The 15,968-nt window shown below is 40.6% G+C and overlaps 1 protein-coding gene and 1 pseudogene across 4 annotated transcripts in view; both read left to right on the top strand.

Moving 5' to 3' along the window:
• Nucleotides 1–15,968, top strand: part of NOL4 (nucleolar protein 4) — a 563,001-nt gene that overhangs the window by 36,871 nt on the left and 510,162 nt on the right. The window contains exon 1 of one of the 4 annotated variants that reach the window (XM_044934423.2): nucleotides 6,273–6,428. The exons of 1 other annotated variant lie outside the window; for it this stretch is intronic. In XM_044934423.2, the coding sequence (XP_044790358.2) occupies nucleotides 6,273–6,428 (156 nt within the window). Of the gene's footprint in view, nucleotides 1–6,272; nucleotides 6,429–15,968 lie in introns of those variants that run through there. 2 more of the 4 variants (XM_044934425.2, XM_006066107.4) reach the window with 2 other exon arrangements.
• On the top strand, nucleotides 6,262–15,220 carry LOC102396510 (annotated as a pseudogene).

Here is a 15,968-nt window from a genome sequence, read left to right as displayed (position 1 = left end):
ATATTTTTTTTACATTGGAACTAGTCCTTCATGTCAGAATTTCATTTTAGATATTCTTATCCTTCTGGAGCTTTAGTTTCTTTTTTGGGGGGCCATTTGAAATACATATATAATTTTTAAATTTGAATTTGAACTTTGATTTCCCAAACCTTTGATTTCAACGGATCCATAGCTGGTATTGTTTCTCTTGTTGTTGTTCAGTCACTCAGTCATGTCTAACTCTTTGAGACCCCAAGGGCTGCTATGACATTATAAATTTCAGTGTGCTACTCTAACTTTCTGCAAGAATTCTTTCACTTCCTCATTAGGAATCAGTTCTCTCCCAGTGGCTTCTTTGTTTGTAGCACTGATAAGGAAATCAAAGGGTAGATCTGATTCTGTGACTTGTTCTGCAAGGGGATCCTTACTGAGTGGTAGGCTTCTGCCCTCGGGAGGATCTATGTGGGTGACTCTATGAAGCTGAAATACTGGTAGTCATAGCTGATGTCACGCAGAGGACTGCATGCTTGAATGAACATCATACAGAGATGAGAATCATCCTTGATCCCACCTCAAAGAAATACTTGGTCTGGACAGAATTCTGCATCGGTAATAGTGGAGGCTACAAGAGCATGGAGGCTTTTTCTTAGCCCTTGTGCTTATGTGCTTAGTCACTCAGTCATGTCTGACTCTTTGCAACCCCATGGACTGTAGCCTGCTAGGCTTCTCTGTCCATGGGATTCTCCAGGCAAGAATACTGGAGTGGGTTGCCATTTCCTTCTCTAGGGGATGTTCCCAACCTAGGGATCAAACGTATGACTCTTGCATCTCTTGCATTGGCAGGTGGATTCTTTGCCACTTAGCCACCTGGGGAGCCCTCAGTCCTTGTATCTGAGGCAAAATAAGAGTCATAATATTCCAACAGGTGGTGGTTGTTGTTGAGTCACTAAGTCTGTGTCCAACTCTGCGATTCCATGGACTATAGCCTGCCAGGCTCCTCTGTCCATGGGACTTCCCAAGCAAGAATACTGGAGTGGGTTTCCATTTCTTTCTCTAACTCCAACAGGGTAGAAGCATCAATACCCAGGCTGCTACATGTTGTCTGTCTTTTGGTTATGGTTCAAGGCTCTTTCTTTTGTGGGAGAGAAAGTGGGGTCCTGGGAGCACATTCTGGGGTAACTAGATCCTGGTGGGGACTTAGGAGCCCTTCTCCCTCTCCTCCTCCACCAAAGGGTTACATTTGAGTTCCATTTCCAGAGATGAAGTAAAAGTAAATTGAACTGGTCTTTTGAATACCTGTAAGAATCCTTAGAGTATTGGGGACATATATGGAGAATTTCAGACAAAGGCCGTGAAAAATAGAGGCTGTATTTTCTATTCAACTGTAAATTGAACCTTCTTAATTACATAATTTTAGGCATATAAATCTTATTATAGACTCATTTTCTTATTAATTTTCCATAGATTATGAGCATCACTTTCATCACAATGAAAGTGTTATTGCAGAGTAGTTATAAACCTACAATTTGGGGTGAAATATACCTAGCATGAACCCTAGCTTCTGACTATTAACTGGGTAATTTTAGATAGATTATTGTCTCAGATACCCAGTTTCCTCAATTATAAATTAATATGAGTAGATTAAATGAGATAATTTATGTGAAGTGTTTAGCAGAATGCATGAACATTTTAAAAGTTCAGAAAGTGGTTACTATTACTGTAATTATTATTCCATGAAATATCTATTATCTTCCATAGTATTTGTTTTTCACTTTTACACAGAGCATTTCCATCCTCACACCCTCACATTTCAGTTTTGGCATATCTCAGTAATATTGATAAGCCTGCTTCCAATTTTCATGCTGTACACATTAGCTCTTGGCATCGAATAATGTGAGTACTTCATATGTTTTGAGATAGAATATGCTTCATTTTTAAAACGAAGTTGGAAAAATTACTTAAAGTTGTGTTTATAGATATTTGCTAATAAATAGAATCACTGCTATTAAAAAATAAAACTAACCATGCAATTTAAAATGTTCAGAGTGGTAATAAAAATGAGGAAGAAATCTAAAAAAAATGGTATGCCTTTTATAATTCCTCATATATTTAAACAAATGTTCATAGAGGATTTGATGTGATTTGAACTTCTATAATATTTTTAAATCAAGTATTTATAAACAAAAAGACATGGTGTCAATGTGGTAGATATTTAATGCACCTTGATAAATGAGTGAATTAATAAGAGTCTGTAAATACACAGCTTTTTGTTCAGTAGGTGAAACTTACAGTATGAAGCAAAAAGACCCAGTAAAACAATATCCGTAACCAGATCTAATGATTAATCTTGGCAATTATATTTAAAAATTACAAATGGCCCTGTTTTAAAGGGCACATCATGTTTATAAAATGCAATAGTTATTCTGATTCTATTAAAAGGGAAAATAATAAACCTATGCTAAACCATGATATGAGTAATATTCAGGATCTTGTCTTATTAAATATATTTGCTAAATTTATTGAGATTGGATAAGATTCAAGTACCATTTCAAGGACTGAACTCTGGATGAAGGATAAGAAACACAGTTAATAATAAAGGGCAATGTCAAGATAAGGTGTGATGGCTAAAAATATGGGTTTTATGGGTTGTCTTAACATCTGTATTAATTATAGAAGAAGAGCCCAGTCTGTTAATTAAGCTTACAGATGGTTCTAAATTAGGAGATGCTACAAATACCACTGAAAACCAAGAAGTAATCTCAGAAATTAAAGGAATTCATAATTAAAACTGTCATTAAATAATACTGAAGGAAAATAAATGAGTTTGAGTGAAGATTTCAAATACTCTTGTTCTCACTTTCTGGTCTTCTGAGGCAGAAGCTAAGTACAAATCATAAAACAAGCATAAAATGACTTTTGAGGCTAATGATTTTTAACTTTGAAAGAGGATCATAAATGACCATCTTTTAGAGCTCATCACTGTCAAGTAGGTACTTAAAACTATGCTTAGAGAACAACTTGGTATAATGAATTTCACTGTGTTTGACTGAGGAGAAAACAGACTTGGATTCTGATGGTTCATATCCTAAACTCTAGTACACAAGTTCTTATTTTGTTGCTAGAGGGTTACTCTGAATTCTGAAAGTGAAACTCTAGCTCTGAACTGCCATCTCTGGGGGTTGGGTTTCTCTTATTTTTATCTTCTTATCAACATGTATGTCTGAACCTCTAACAATTTCTGACTTGCTGAGTGCTCATCAGTTGCCAGGCAATTTTTAGCCCTCTCATTTCCCTTTGGGGGCTCTGTGTAGTCTCAACATCCTACCTGTTGCCTTCAGAGTGCTCAAGTCTCCATCTGATAGCTTCCAACTTCTCCTGGACACAACTATTTGGAAACTTGTTGCTTCATACTCAGTGTTTCTAAGGAAAATTCATTATCTTTCTGTCCTTGAAGAAGACCCCTCTCCTGATTTCTTAATCAATGTCAGTGCTGATGGATTTCATCTAGGTCAATGGGGTTAGACGCTCAGTTGTGTCTGACACTTTGTGGCCCCAAGGACTATAGCCCACCAGGCTCCTCTGTCCATGGAATTCTCCAGGCAAGAATACAGGAGTGGGTTCCCATTCCCTTCTCCAGGGGATCTTCCTGACCCAGGAATGGAACTGGGTATCCTGCATTGTGGGCAGATCCTTTCTCATCTGAGCCACCAGGCATTGTCTGTGACATTTTCAAATTCAAGATCCTCTGATTTCTATTGTTTACCCAGTCTCTTTGAGTCCTCTTTCCAAATTTATATTAATTTCCCTCTTTCCTCTCTCACTTCCATTCTCCTTCTCCATGCCTGTATCATTTATATTTTTATTATTATAATAGCCTTTTGGGAGGGACTAAAATAAAAATATCAATAAACTCAGATATGTAAATGACACCACCCTTATGGCAAAAGTGAAGAGGAACTCAAAAGCCTCTTAATGAAAAAGAGGAGAGTAAAAAAGTTGGCTTAAAGCTCAACATTCAGAAAACGAAGATCATGGCATCTGGTCCCATCACTTCATGGCAAATAGATGAGGAAACAGTGGAAACAGTGTCAGACTTTATTTTTTTGGGGCTCCAAAATCACTGCAGATGGTGACTGCAGCCATGAAATTAAAAGACGCTTACTCCTTGGAAGAAAAGTTATGAGCAACCTAGATAGCATATTCAAAAGCAGAGACTTTACTTTGCCAACAAAAGTCCATCTAGTCAAGGCTGTGGTTTTTCCAATGGTCATGTATGGATGTGAGAGTTGGACTGTGAAGAAAGCTGAGCACTGAAGAATTGATGCTTTTGAACTGTGGTGTTGGAGAAGACTCTTGAGAGTCCCCCTTGGACTGCAAGGAGATACAACCAGTCCATTCTGAAGGAGATCAGCCCTGGGATTTCTTTGGAAGGAATGATGCTAAAGCTGAAACTCCAGTACTTTGGCCACCTCATGTGAATAGTTGACTCATTGGAAAAGACTCTGATGCTGGGAGGGATTAGGGGCAGGAGGAAAAGGGGACGACAGAGGATGAGATGGCTGGATGGCATCACTGACTCGATGGATGTGAGTCTGAGTGAACTCCGGGAGTTTGTGATGGACCAGGAGGCCTGGCGTGCTGCGATTCATGGGGTCGCAAAGAGTCGGACACAACTGTGTGACTGAACTGAACTGAAAATAAAAATAAGAATAGGTTTTATGTTCTCATAAAAGTAAACACATATAACTAAGGGAAACTGATTTGCAATACCACCCTTCCAAAAATGAATACTCAAAGAAACATTTGAGTAAAAGCAAAACAAACATAACCATATCAGGTTAACACCACCTAGAAACTTCTGGATTGGAAGTTATATGTGGAAGTGAAGGTCTGGTTCTTGCATGGTTTTGATCATACATTATTGCATATTCTTAGGAGAAAAGCAACCAGTAATAACATTATCAACAAAGAAAAACTAGACTGTTTCAACACAGACATAAGATAGCTGACATGGTTGCATGATGGAAGTATTAGCTGGTGCTACAGTGGTAATTGTTTTGCAGTATTTAAGTATACCCTTTAAACGTACACAATGTTATATAGCAGTTATATCTCAGTAAAGTGAAAGAAAGTGAAAGTTGCTCAGTTGTGTGTCTGAACCTTTGCAACCCCATGGAATAGTCCATGGAATGCTCCAGGCCAGAATACTAGAGTGGGTAGCCATGCCCTCCTCCAGGGGATTTCCCAACCTAGGGATCGAGCGCAGGTCTCCCGCATTGCAGGCAGATTCTTTCCCTGCTGAGCTTCCAGGGAAGCCCTCATCTCAGTAAAGATGGTGGGTAAAGTCATGGTCTTGAATTACAGGTGTGTTCATAGGCATGCCATGTAAGAAAATAATTGAACAAGTTTGAATTGAAATGGTACATTTATTACAGCCAGAAAGTTTAAAAAATATACATATGCACATACCATATCATTGAATGAAAAAGCAAGTTACACTGTAGTGTATATAGTATGACAGAGCCATTTTATGTGTATATATTTTTTGTGCATGTGAATTCATGCCAAAGTATTAATGACATTCATCTTTGGAGAGTAGGGCTTGGGATGAAAATAAAATTTATATTTAAATTTGCTACTTGTTAAATTATTTTTATTAAGAGTACAGTGACTTTTGTGATATAAATTAGTTATCTATTTTAATTTCAGAAAAATTGAAGAAAAAGATATAATCATGGAACACAGATATAACTACTGTTCATACTAGGCTCTGTTTCCCGCTACAATTTTTATGCTTACATACAATTGTTTGGATATATTTCAGATCATATCATTTATCAATTTATTCATTTGATAATCAGCATCTTTGTAAGGAAAACTCTGGCTCATACAGTGGTGAATGCAAGAGGAAAAAAATGAGAGGAAATCTGCCATCCAGACCATTTTATTTATCAAATTTATTCATTCAACAAGTATTTATCTAGAGCATTTTATGTACCGGCACTGTTCTAGATATGACAAGCATGTAACCAGGCAATCTTCTGTTCTTAATGGAAATAGAAACCATCAAAATCCATTTGAAATGTCTTAGTTTTAAAGTGCTTAAAGACGTATCTGGTGTTCAGATAACCTATTAGGCATTTAGCACACTAAATATGTTAAAATTTTTTAAATGAGCAGGGTTTTTTTTTTTTCTCTTGAGTTTAAGGTCACAATCATTTAAATTTCTTCCAGTGAACATATGCTTGCAAACTCATGCCAGCTGACTTAATGAGTAGAAGATAAATGTGTTCATGAGTAGAAGAGAAGGGGACCAACAAAAAGACACATGCAGCCAGGAAATGGATTCAACAGATTCAACAATCACCTTTGTTCCAGGCGCCAAAAAGTGGGATGAAGGCAAAGACAAAATGGAAGAAAGGTTAGAAATTAACATTAATGATAATATGGTAACTATAAACAGATTCCTTCAGCTACTTGCTTTGGTATTCCTGATTGTTCCTCTTTCTGGTGCTGGGGAATTGGCTTCTCTGATGACAAATGCAGGTGTCGGTAGGCTGGATGGAGCCAGAGATTATGGTGACAAAAGAGAGGCTGTGATCCAGGAACCAGGCAGGTCCTGGTAGGGGACTGGGGCAAGGCAATGAGAAAGGTAGGCATGCTGAATTTCAAGGGATGGTCTGAGACATCAAAAAGTACAGTAGGTGGGGGCCAACATGGGACCTATATGTCTCCAGAATAAAGCAGTTACTAGAACAGAGCATGAGGCTAGAGAGACACGGAGTTCTGGCTTGACTCCTTTTTTGTTCCCCTTAGCAATCTGGCCCCAGGCCTACAGATGTGAATTACTCTGCAAATAGAGCTTCATTCTACTCCACTATAGAACTTGACTTTGGAGGAAGCTCATTAAATAGGGTGGTCACGCCTCTCCATGTTATGAAATCCAAGAACTTGTAGCAAATTAGAGAATCATGAAAATTAAAAAAAAAAAAAAAAGGAAGAATCATACCTTTCTAGATTTTTCTGATGACCAATGTCTTTCCACCCTGTGGCGCTAGTTTGAGGATTCCTTTTCCTTTCTTTCTACTTTCATTTTGGACTAAGATGAGAACTATATTGAAAATGTTATGATGGGAGAGATGGTAAATTATAAATTGATATCTGTGTCAAACAAAAGCTAACAACTGCTTGCTCCCTAGGAAGGGTTTTTAGATAATTTTATACTCTACTTATGCTGGACCAGTTATCCAGATAAATTGGATTTAATATAAAAGGCATTTTATTTTCTCAAAATAGGGACTACTTGCTCAAATCCAGGGTTTCCATTTTGAGTCTTGGGTATGTTGAGATGCACTGAAATTGTACCATGTATGGCCTGTATGACTGTGGGTTATAATTTTGTATATCTTCATCATGTTATTGGTCAAATTTAATTTCCCAGAGGTTAGAAAACTGAAATTATTTCATGTCTGTACATCTTACCCTTGGAAAGAGAAGATGGCAGTCAATCTGTTTTTCCATTTATTCAATTTTTCTTTGGAACCTCTCAACTGGTGATAAAGAAAACTGCATTTGTTTTAAGTGGAAGGAGCTTAATTGAGTGTGTTGGTTTTGTTATAGATGGCTATTTGTGAGTATGCAGAAACCAAATGCCACCTGGGAAGTAAAAATCATTTTTTTTCCAGTGCAGTATTTTTAATTATGTCTTTTCACCAGAGCTCCAGGGCAAAAGTTCCATTTTTCTCCCTGCTCATTATTAGTAAAACCCACAAGGACAAGGTTTTCTAATTCCATATTTTTAAGTGAATTTAGCATGCAAAATGTTCTGAAATGACATGAGATATGTAGTTAAGATAACACCTAGGCTCTGGAATTTCTTGGCTTCACACAAATCTTTACCTTCTACCCAGACTGACTCCGTTCATGCAGAAATACTTAGCCACACAACCTGCCTGTTACTGAAAGTGTATTCAGTGACTTGTAATTATTGTTTGTATGCTACACACATTTGAAACATATGGTAGCTATTATGAGAACTATATATATATATTGTTGTTGTTGTTGTTTGTTTTCATTTGTGTTGAGTGTGATTTAGTGCAGTATGCAGGCTTGTAAACGTTTTGAAATTAATTAACCTGAACACAGTTGAATTCACCCGTCTGGGTTCCTACTAATACACTGGCTAAGACACTGAATAACAAATGAGAGGAAAATGGAAGCGGTGAGATTCCAAGGAGAGAGAACAAGGACTTATGCCTCCAGAGTGTGTAATCCCCATCCTGCCATTGTTTTCCTCTGTGAACTTGAGTCTGCCCTCCTTTGCTTTTGTTTTTCTGGCTTTGGCAGGAGAGTCATGGCAAGCCCAGGCAGCGTGGTAGTGAGGATGAATGAATGCCTAAAATGTTCTTTGGAAGCCTCCAGTAAAACACACTGGGCCACATGTGGAAATTATTATTAGTTCATTCTCATGCACTTTTAATCCCTGCCCTCTAGGCTCAGACTGGCAGCCAAGGCACCAATTACTGTGGATGGGGCTGTTGGTTCTTGTGATGTGAACACCTGTCCTCCAGCAAATGAACTGAGATAATACACAGCAATTTACTATGTGTGTCATATACCCTGCAAATTGAATCTCCAAAATACACTCTGAGTTGAATAATACATGACACTGGGTTGAAATGACAGGAAATAGGCTCAGTACAATTGCTGGGGCATCTGTGTCCATCCCAGGCCTTTGTCCACTCAGTCTGCTGCTGCAACGCCAAGCCAGACCTCCCTCTGCATTCTCAGAGCTGACTAAGGGGGGCCATCCATATGGGGAAAGTCACTGCAGAATTGCTGGCTTTCGTGGGACAGCCTCGGGCTGACTCATCCAGTCAAGCCAGGGCTTGGCAGACCCAGCCCCACACTGTTCATCAGTTACGACGAAATTGCGACTATGTACAATTCCAGGGTCTCTCCAGTTCATGTTTAAAGAAATAGTCCTTAGATGCTGGATGATCTGCCCCATGTAAATTGTTGCCCTGAAATTTACAAGAGATAACATTTCAGAGTGAAAAAGGGAATGAGAACAGTCTAGGATAGCGGTTGAGGGAATGAGTTTTAAAGGTCAGACACTGGTGTGAATCTTGCCTCCACTTTGACAAGCTGTGTGATTTCTGGCAAGTTCCAAACTATAATTTCTCTAAACTTCAGTTTCTTCATTCTCCTTTAAAAACAGGACCATAACTAACTTGCTTTGCATTCATATCCCCAGTGCCCGGCACATTATCTGGCACATAGAAGGTACTGAAAAGTCCTGGATGATTCAAGATTTTTCTGGAATTGTTTTTCTTAACTGCTTGATCCATACTCAGTCATTTCCCATTCTTTGTGATCTCATGGACTGTGGCCAGCCAGGCTCCTCTGTCCATGGGATTCTCCAGGCAAGAATACTGGAGTGGGTTGCCATTTCCTCCTCAAGGAGAATCTTCCCAACCCAGTGATCGAATCCACGTCGCTTGCTTCTCTTTTATTGGCCGGCGGATTCTTTACTGCCATGCCACCTGGGAAGCCCACTGCTTGTTACAGCTACTGATGTAACAGCCAGCAGAAGCAGTCCTGGAGCACAGCCCTCTGTATCAAGCCACTCTTGTGTCTTCCTTGTAGTCTCTAGGGGACCTAGGGGAGAAGGAGGAAACTGGGCTCTTAGTGTTTGGCCTGCTGTGCCTGATGCCCAGCCAGCAGGCTCATCATGACACTTCAGCTTGTTTTGTGCAACTCAAATCTCCTTCCTCAAAGAAGGTATTTTGCACAGCCAGAGCTGCATATTTTGATACATTTTACTTGTATATTTGTAGAATTGTATACATGTAGAATGGACGGAGGAGCCTGGTGGGCTGCAGTCCATGGGGTCGCGAAGAGTCGGACATGACTGAGCGACTTCACTTTCACTTTCATGCATTGGAGAAGGAAATGGCAACCCACTCCAGTGTTCTTGCCTGGAGAATCCCAGGGACTGTGGAGCCTGGGGGGCTGCTGTCTATGGGGTCGCACAGAGTCAGACACGACTAAAGCGACTAAGCAGCAGCAGCAGCAGAAATTTGTAGTGTGTCTGTTGTATTCTTCTCAGTTTGATAGCATGATTCTCACATAAATATGGGTCTATTCATTTGCATGGTTGTATTTGATATTACACATAAGTATGTACAATTTTCCTTTCTTTCATGTTTAATTATATGTTAATCAGTCAGAACTATCTTGATCCATATACTCTCTATTTTCTTTTTTTTAAGTCTAGTTGATTTACAGTATTAATTCAGGTGTACAACCTAGTGAGTCACCATTTTAACAGGCTGTACTCCATTTAAAGTTCAAAATAGTGGCTATATTCCCTTGTGCTGTACAATATATCCTTGTTGGTTACCTATTTTATACATAAGTTTGTATCTCTTAATCCTGTACCCCTATTTTGCACCTCCCCATATCCTCTCTTCACTGATAACCACAAGTTTGTTCTCTGTGAGTCAGTTTCTGTTTTGTTAAATACATTTATTTTTTAGATTCCACATAAAAGTGATAATATAGATTCTCTGTCTTGCTCCATCTGACTTATTTCACTAAACATAATACTCACTAGATCCATCCACATTTATTGCAGGTGGCAGAATTCCATCATGTTTTATGTCCAAGTAATATTCCACTGTATATATATACCGCCTCTGCTGAAGCCAGTCATCTGCTGGTGGACACTTAGGTTGCTTCCATGCCATGGCCACTGTAAAGGGTGCTTCTGAGAACACTGGGTGCATGTTTCTTTTTGAACTAGTGTTTTCCTTTTCTTCCTTTACCCAGGAGTGGAACTGCTGGATCATATGGTAGCTCTGTTTTTTGAGAAACCTCCATACTATTTTCCACAGTGGCTGCACCAACTTACATTCCCATTAACAGTGTACCAAGGTTCCCTTTTCTCCACGTCCACACCAACAGTTGTTATTTGCCATCTTTTGGGGGATAGCCATTTTGACCAGTGTGGGGCGATACCTCACTGTGGTTTTGCTTTGCATTTCCCTAATGATTAGTGATGACGGGCATCTTTTCATGTGCTTGTTTACCATCTATATATTTTCTTTGGAGAAATATCTATTTGTATCTTTGTCCATTTTTAATTGATTTTTTTTGTTGCTATTGTTGAGTTATATGTGGTGTTTATGTATTTTGGATATTAGTCCCTTATTAGTCATATCAGTTGCAAATGTTTTTCTCACATTTGGCGGTTTGTCTTCACTTTGTCAAAGGTTTTCTTTGCTGCGCAAAAGCTTTTAAGTTTAACTTGATCTCATTTGTTTAGATACTACCTTTTTTTCTATAGATCTATCCATTTCTAACATCTGATCAAGGAGTAAGGTGGGGAGGAGAATAAATACTCTGGGAAATAAAAGCAAGGCAATGAGAAGAGACAAGGGTACTACAACAATGCCAGTATTTGAAAAACAGACAAGCACTTATTATTCTACCCACGTTTATTTCATAGTTCCTCTTCAACTAATGCCTAAGCTCTAAAAAGACGAAGTCTTAGTTGTCTTTTTAGTTTCTATGTTACCCCACATAATGCCTTTGCTTTATTTTGTAGGTTCATCACTTGCAATGAGGGCTGTTAATACATATAAACTCATAGGAAAGGGTCTGCCCTGCAACTGAGTCCCACACCTGAGTTGGGACTGAGTCCAGCAGTGAGTCCAACAGTGAGTCCCTGCAGCTGAGTCCCACAGTGAGCATAAGGGCATGACAGGAAGCGCTCCCAGGGGCTCTACCTGGGGCGTGAAGCTGATAGCATCTCCCAGCTCTTAGGAGGACCTTGGGAGTATTTGTACACCACTCCTCTTTTGTGCTTTCCCTTCCTTAAGTCTTCCTTGCCTCTACCCTGGATAAACCCTAAAAACCTTGAATTTGCCACTTCCTTCCAACTTACCCCATCTTTTCCATTATTGCCTCTACCCAAATTCCCTTTCTCTATCTCATTCTTTGACTACTTTAATACACCCCACAGAAAATCACACTGGCAACTTCTCTCCTCCTTTTGCCATGTTCTAAGATCTTCTCTAGGTCTGGACATCTCTTCAGAACTTACCTGTCAGTCTGTCCCTGTCCCAGGTCCTCACATCTCTGCAAAGTGGCAGTTGGTGGTATTAGATGACTGTGTTAAACATAGGAAAAGTGGAAAGAGTTCTCTTTATTGACTGGTTCAAGTTTTCACTTGGTCTTTATAACCTACTGTGTTCTCCTAGCAAGCTATTAATTTCTCCATGCCTCTGTTTTCAGTCATTAATTTTTCATCCCTTTTTCATGCCTTCCAATCACAGCACCTTCCTTTGGCTGAATCTAGCATAAAGCCAGCTGACACAGCGTCCAGAGAACTACATGCTGCAGGTCTTGGCAAATGTGCTATAGAAGAGAACATGGAGGGGCCTCAGAAGGCAAGCCAGCCCTGGACCAGCATGCAGGACTGATCATGCTTGTTTAGCAGGTGTCTCCCCTCTAAGAATGTGAGCTTCCTAGAGCAGCTGCATTTCTTTGACTTTGCATCCCCTGCTCATTTCATAAGACTTCAAATAGAATGCAAGCTTAATCAATGTCTAGGGGTGGACTTGTTAGTGAAAGTGAATCATTTCCAGAAAGCATGTTTTCACTTTTATCCAGATAGATCTGCCTCGTTAGCGGTCCATGCTGCCAGTAGTGGGTCCTGGTGAATGTGTAGTGTGGTGAAGAGGAGACTGGAGAAAAGACCAACTAAAAATGATTCACAATTTTGAAAAAAGTCTTACTAACCTGGACAGAGGGCAGATTAGTTTGATAGCACAAAATAGTAATGAGATTTTAGAGAGCGTAGGATGTTGAGAAATGACTGGGTGGGGTGGGGCAGAGTCATGGGCCTGGACAGACAAACAGCATGAGTTCCTGATGTTACAGGTTAGTGTAGGGAAAGAGACACTGCCATGAAAATGAATCTACAAACCATGAAAGTGAAATCGCTCAGTCGTGTCAGACTCTTTGCAAGCCTATGGACTGTAGCCTACCAGTCTCCTCAGTCTTTGGAATTTTCCAGGCAAAAATACTGGAGTGGGTTGCCATTTCCTTCTCCAGGGGATCTTCCTGACCCAGGGATCGAACCCAGGTCTCCTGCATTGCAGGCAGACCCTTTACCATCTGAGCCACCAGGGAACCCATGAAGCTGGTATCAAAGATAAAACCACATTAAGTTCACTGTGGCAACCCACTCCAGTATTCTTGCCTGGGAAATTACATGGGCAGAGGAGCCTGGCAGGCTACAGTCCTTAGGGTTGCAAAGAGTCAGAAACAACTGAGTGACTAACACTTGCAGCATTCATTGCCTTGGATCAACCTCATAAGTTCCCCCTCGCCCTACCCTCATTTGTTATATTCTCTGCAGCAAGATACTCTATCCTGTGTTTACAACAGTACCTGGCAGGGGAATATGTGTTGAGTGAACATTATGTAGAGGGAAAGGAAGTTTAAGTGCAGAACCATATTTACATGTAGGTTCACTTTAATCCAGAAGCCAGAATTATAAAAGCATGTGTAGCTAGCAATCTTTTTGTACTATTTTTCTGTTAAAAACAGTCATACTTGGTCTCTGAGGAATCATTAAAAATAGTCACCAGAGGCTCTCTCCCTGGGCCCTTGGAGAAACAGGAAACTAACATGAGAATTTTCAAAGTTTGTAAAACAGCATGGCCTGTAATGAATCTCTGGCAACTATCAGGGACAGTTAGCCGAAAAAGGTCTTACTAGGGACTTCCCTGGTGGGTCAGATGGTAGAGTGTCTGCCTAAAATGCAGGAAACCCAGGTTTGATCCCTGGGTTGGGAAGATCCTCTGGAGAAAGAAATGGCAACCCACTCTGGTACTCTTGCCTGGAGAATCCTGTGGACAGAGGAGCCTTGTGGGCTACAGTCCGTGAGGTCGCAAAGAGTCAGACATGACTGAGCGACTTCACTTATGTATTTCCCACTCGTGATAAAACTCCAATCTGCTCTATTTCTCATCTTCAAGGGCAAAATGCAACTGATGGCCAGCCCCGAGCTTGTTTAAAGGACAGCAATGTTCCTGGAAGTGATCACTTCTTTCACTAGGATGAGTTCTGAGGAGGAAGCCTCATCACCCTGCTCAGGAATTCACGGCTGAGAAAATTGAGCCAAGTCATCCTATCTGGCTGCTACCTGGGGAACAGCACCTTTGTGTGCCGCATGGTGACCTGTGCTCTGGCCACACCTGCCGCATCACCAAGTGACCGCAATTCCATGGACCAAACAAGGAGAAGAATAAGGGGCCAGCCCCTTTCCAGCTCCGCCACCCAGCTCAAGAAGAAAAGGACATCAATGATCTCTTTCTTTTCCAAGGTCTCTTGGAATCTGAGGCTCCAGAAGCAGGAACCTCTGAAGAATGTGTTTTTCATCTTGGCAGAGACAGCCTGGGACCCCAGTGTTAAAAAGTGTTATATGGCGATGAGAGGCCTGGGAATCATGACCTGTGAGACCCCAGACAAGGCAAGAATGTATAAGAAGATTGTTCTAGACCTGCTGGTGCATGGTCTGTATGACCTGGTGAGTTCTGAAGTCATCCACCAGAGCATGAAGATCCTGACACCATCATCCTAGGCAAGATGCAGGGGAAAGGCCTGAGCTCCTTCTTCTTAGACATCATCCTCCAGACCAGGGCTTTGCTTGATGACGAGAATGACAGCCTGAGATAATTGACCTTTGTCTTATTTGGACAACTGGTTACCCTTGCTGGACGGAAATGGAGGAGGTTCTTCACCCGTCAGGTGAATCTGACTTGGGACTCCCTCCTGTTCCACTTACAGGACAGGAATCCCCAGGTGGCCAAGGCTTGCAAAACAACATTTTGAGCCTGTTCTCCATATCGGAGACAACCAAGGACTACAGCTTCCAGAATGAGGAGGGTCAAAGGAACCTTAAACTCTGCCGGCAGCTGAGCCCCTACCATCCAGAGCTCCTGCAGTTCTATGCAAATAAAATCCTGTAAACACAAAGAGACAGGGAGATTAGTCCAGTGAGCTGAACACATGGCTGGGGGCTGATAGTCCCCCTCTTTTAACCCTTTGGAGGCTCTGTTGCTTCTGGTGATTGTGATAGAAAATGGGATGTTGGGAGACCAGTTGATGGCAAATGTAAGACCGTGGAATTGTATAATTGTATCCAAAGTAAATTCTAAATAGCTTATGTCTCGTTTTCTTCCATACATATTTGATGATAAGGTGCGTCCTTTCTTTAAAACATTTAAAGTACATGTGGATTCAGTGCTTTTGTTCTCAGCGTTTTTCTTCTTAAGGTATTTCTGTCACCGACCTTTCTTTTTAATTTTTAAGGAGAATATTACCTGAAGTTTTTTTTTTTTAAATCTGTTATTGATCCTTTGTCATTTGCTATTAAAACCTTTTTCTGGCAAGATCTATTTAAAGTTAGCCAAAATTTAGTGTGGAGGGCAATTTTTAGCTGCTCATCATCTTTGACAGTCAGTGCATCCAAGATCATTCCAAACAAGAGCTAATAAAGAGAAAAAACGTTGGAAAAAAAAAGTCACCAGAACACATTATTTTAACCTTCTTTAGCTTTGTGTGTGTGTGTGTGTGTGCGTGTGCACACATGCATGCGTTCGTTCTCTCAGTCGCTTCAGTTGTGTCTGACTCTTTGCAGCTCTATGGACTGTAGCCCACCAGGCTCCTTGTCCACGGGATTCTCCAGGTAAGAATGCTGGAGTGGATTCTTTACCCACCAAGCCACCTGAGAAGCCCCTTCTTTAGCTTCAGTTCAGTTCAGTTGCTCAGTCATGTCTGGCTCTTTGCGACCCTATGAATTGCAGCACGCCAGGCCTCCCTGTCCATTACCAACTCCCGAAGTTCACTCAGACTCACATCCATCGAGTCAGTGATGCCATCCAGCCATCTCATCCTCTGTCGTCCCCTTCTCC

Source organism: Bubalus bubalis, chromosome 22 (genome assembly GCF_019923935.1).
Source record: "Bubalus bubalis isolate 160015118507 breed Murrah chromosome 22, NDDB_SH_1, whole genome shotgun sequence".
In the NCBI taxonomy this organism is placed as follows: domain Eukaryota; kingdom Metazoa; phylum Chordata; class Mammalia; order Artiodactyla; family Bovidae; genus Bubalus; species Bubalus bubalis.
Note: the sequence above shows the minus strand (reverse complement) of the source record. Positions and strands in the feature narration are given on the sequence as shown.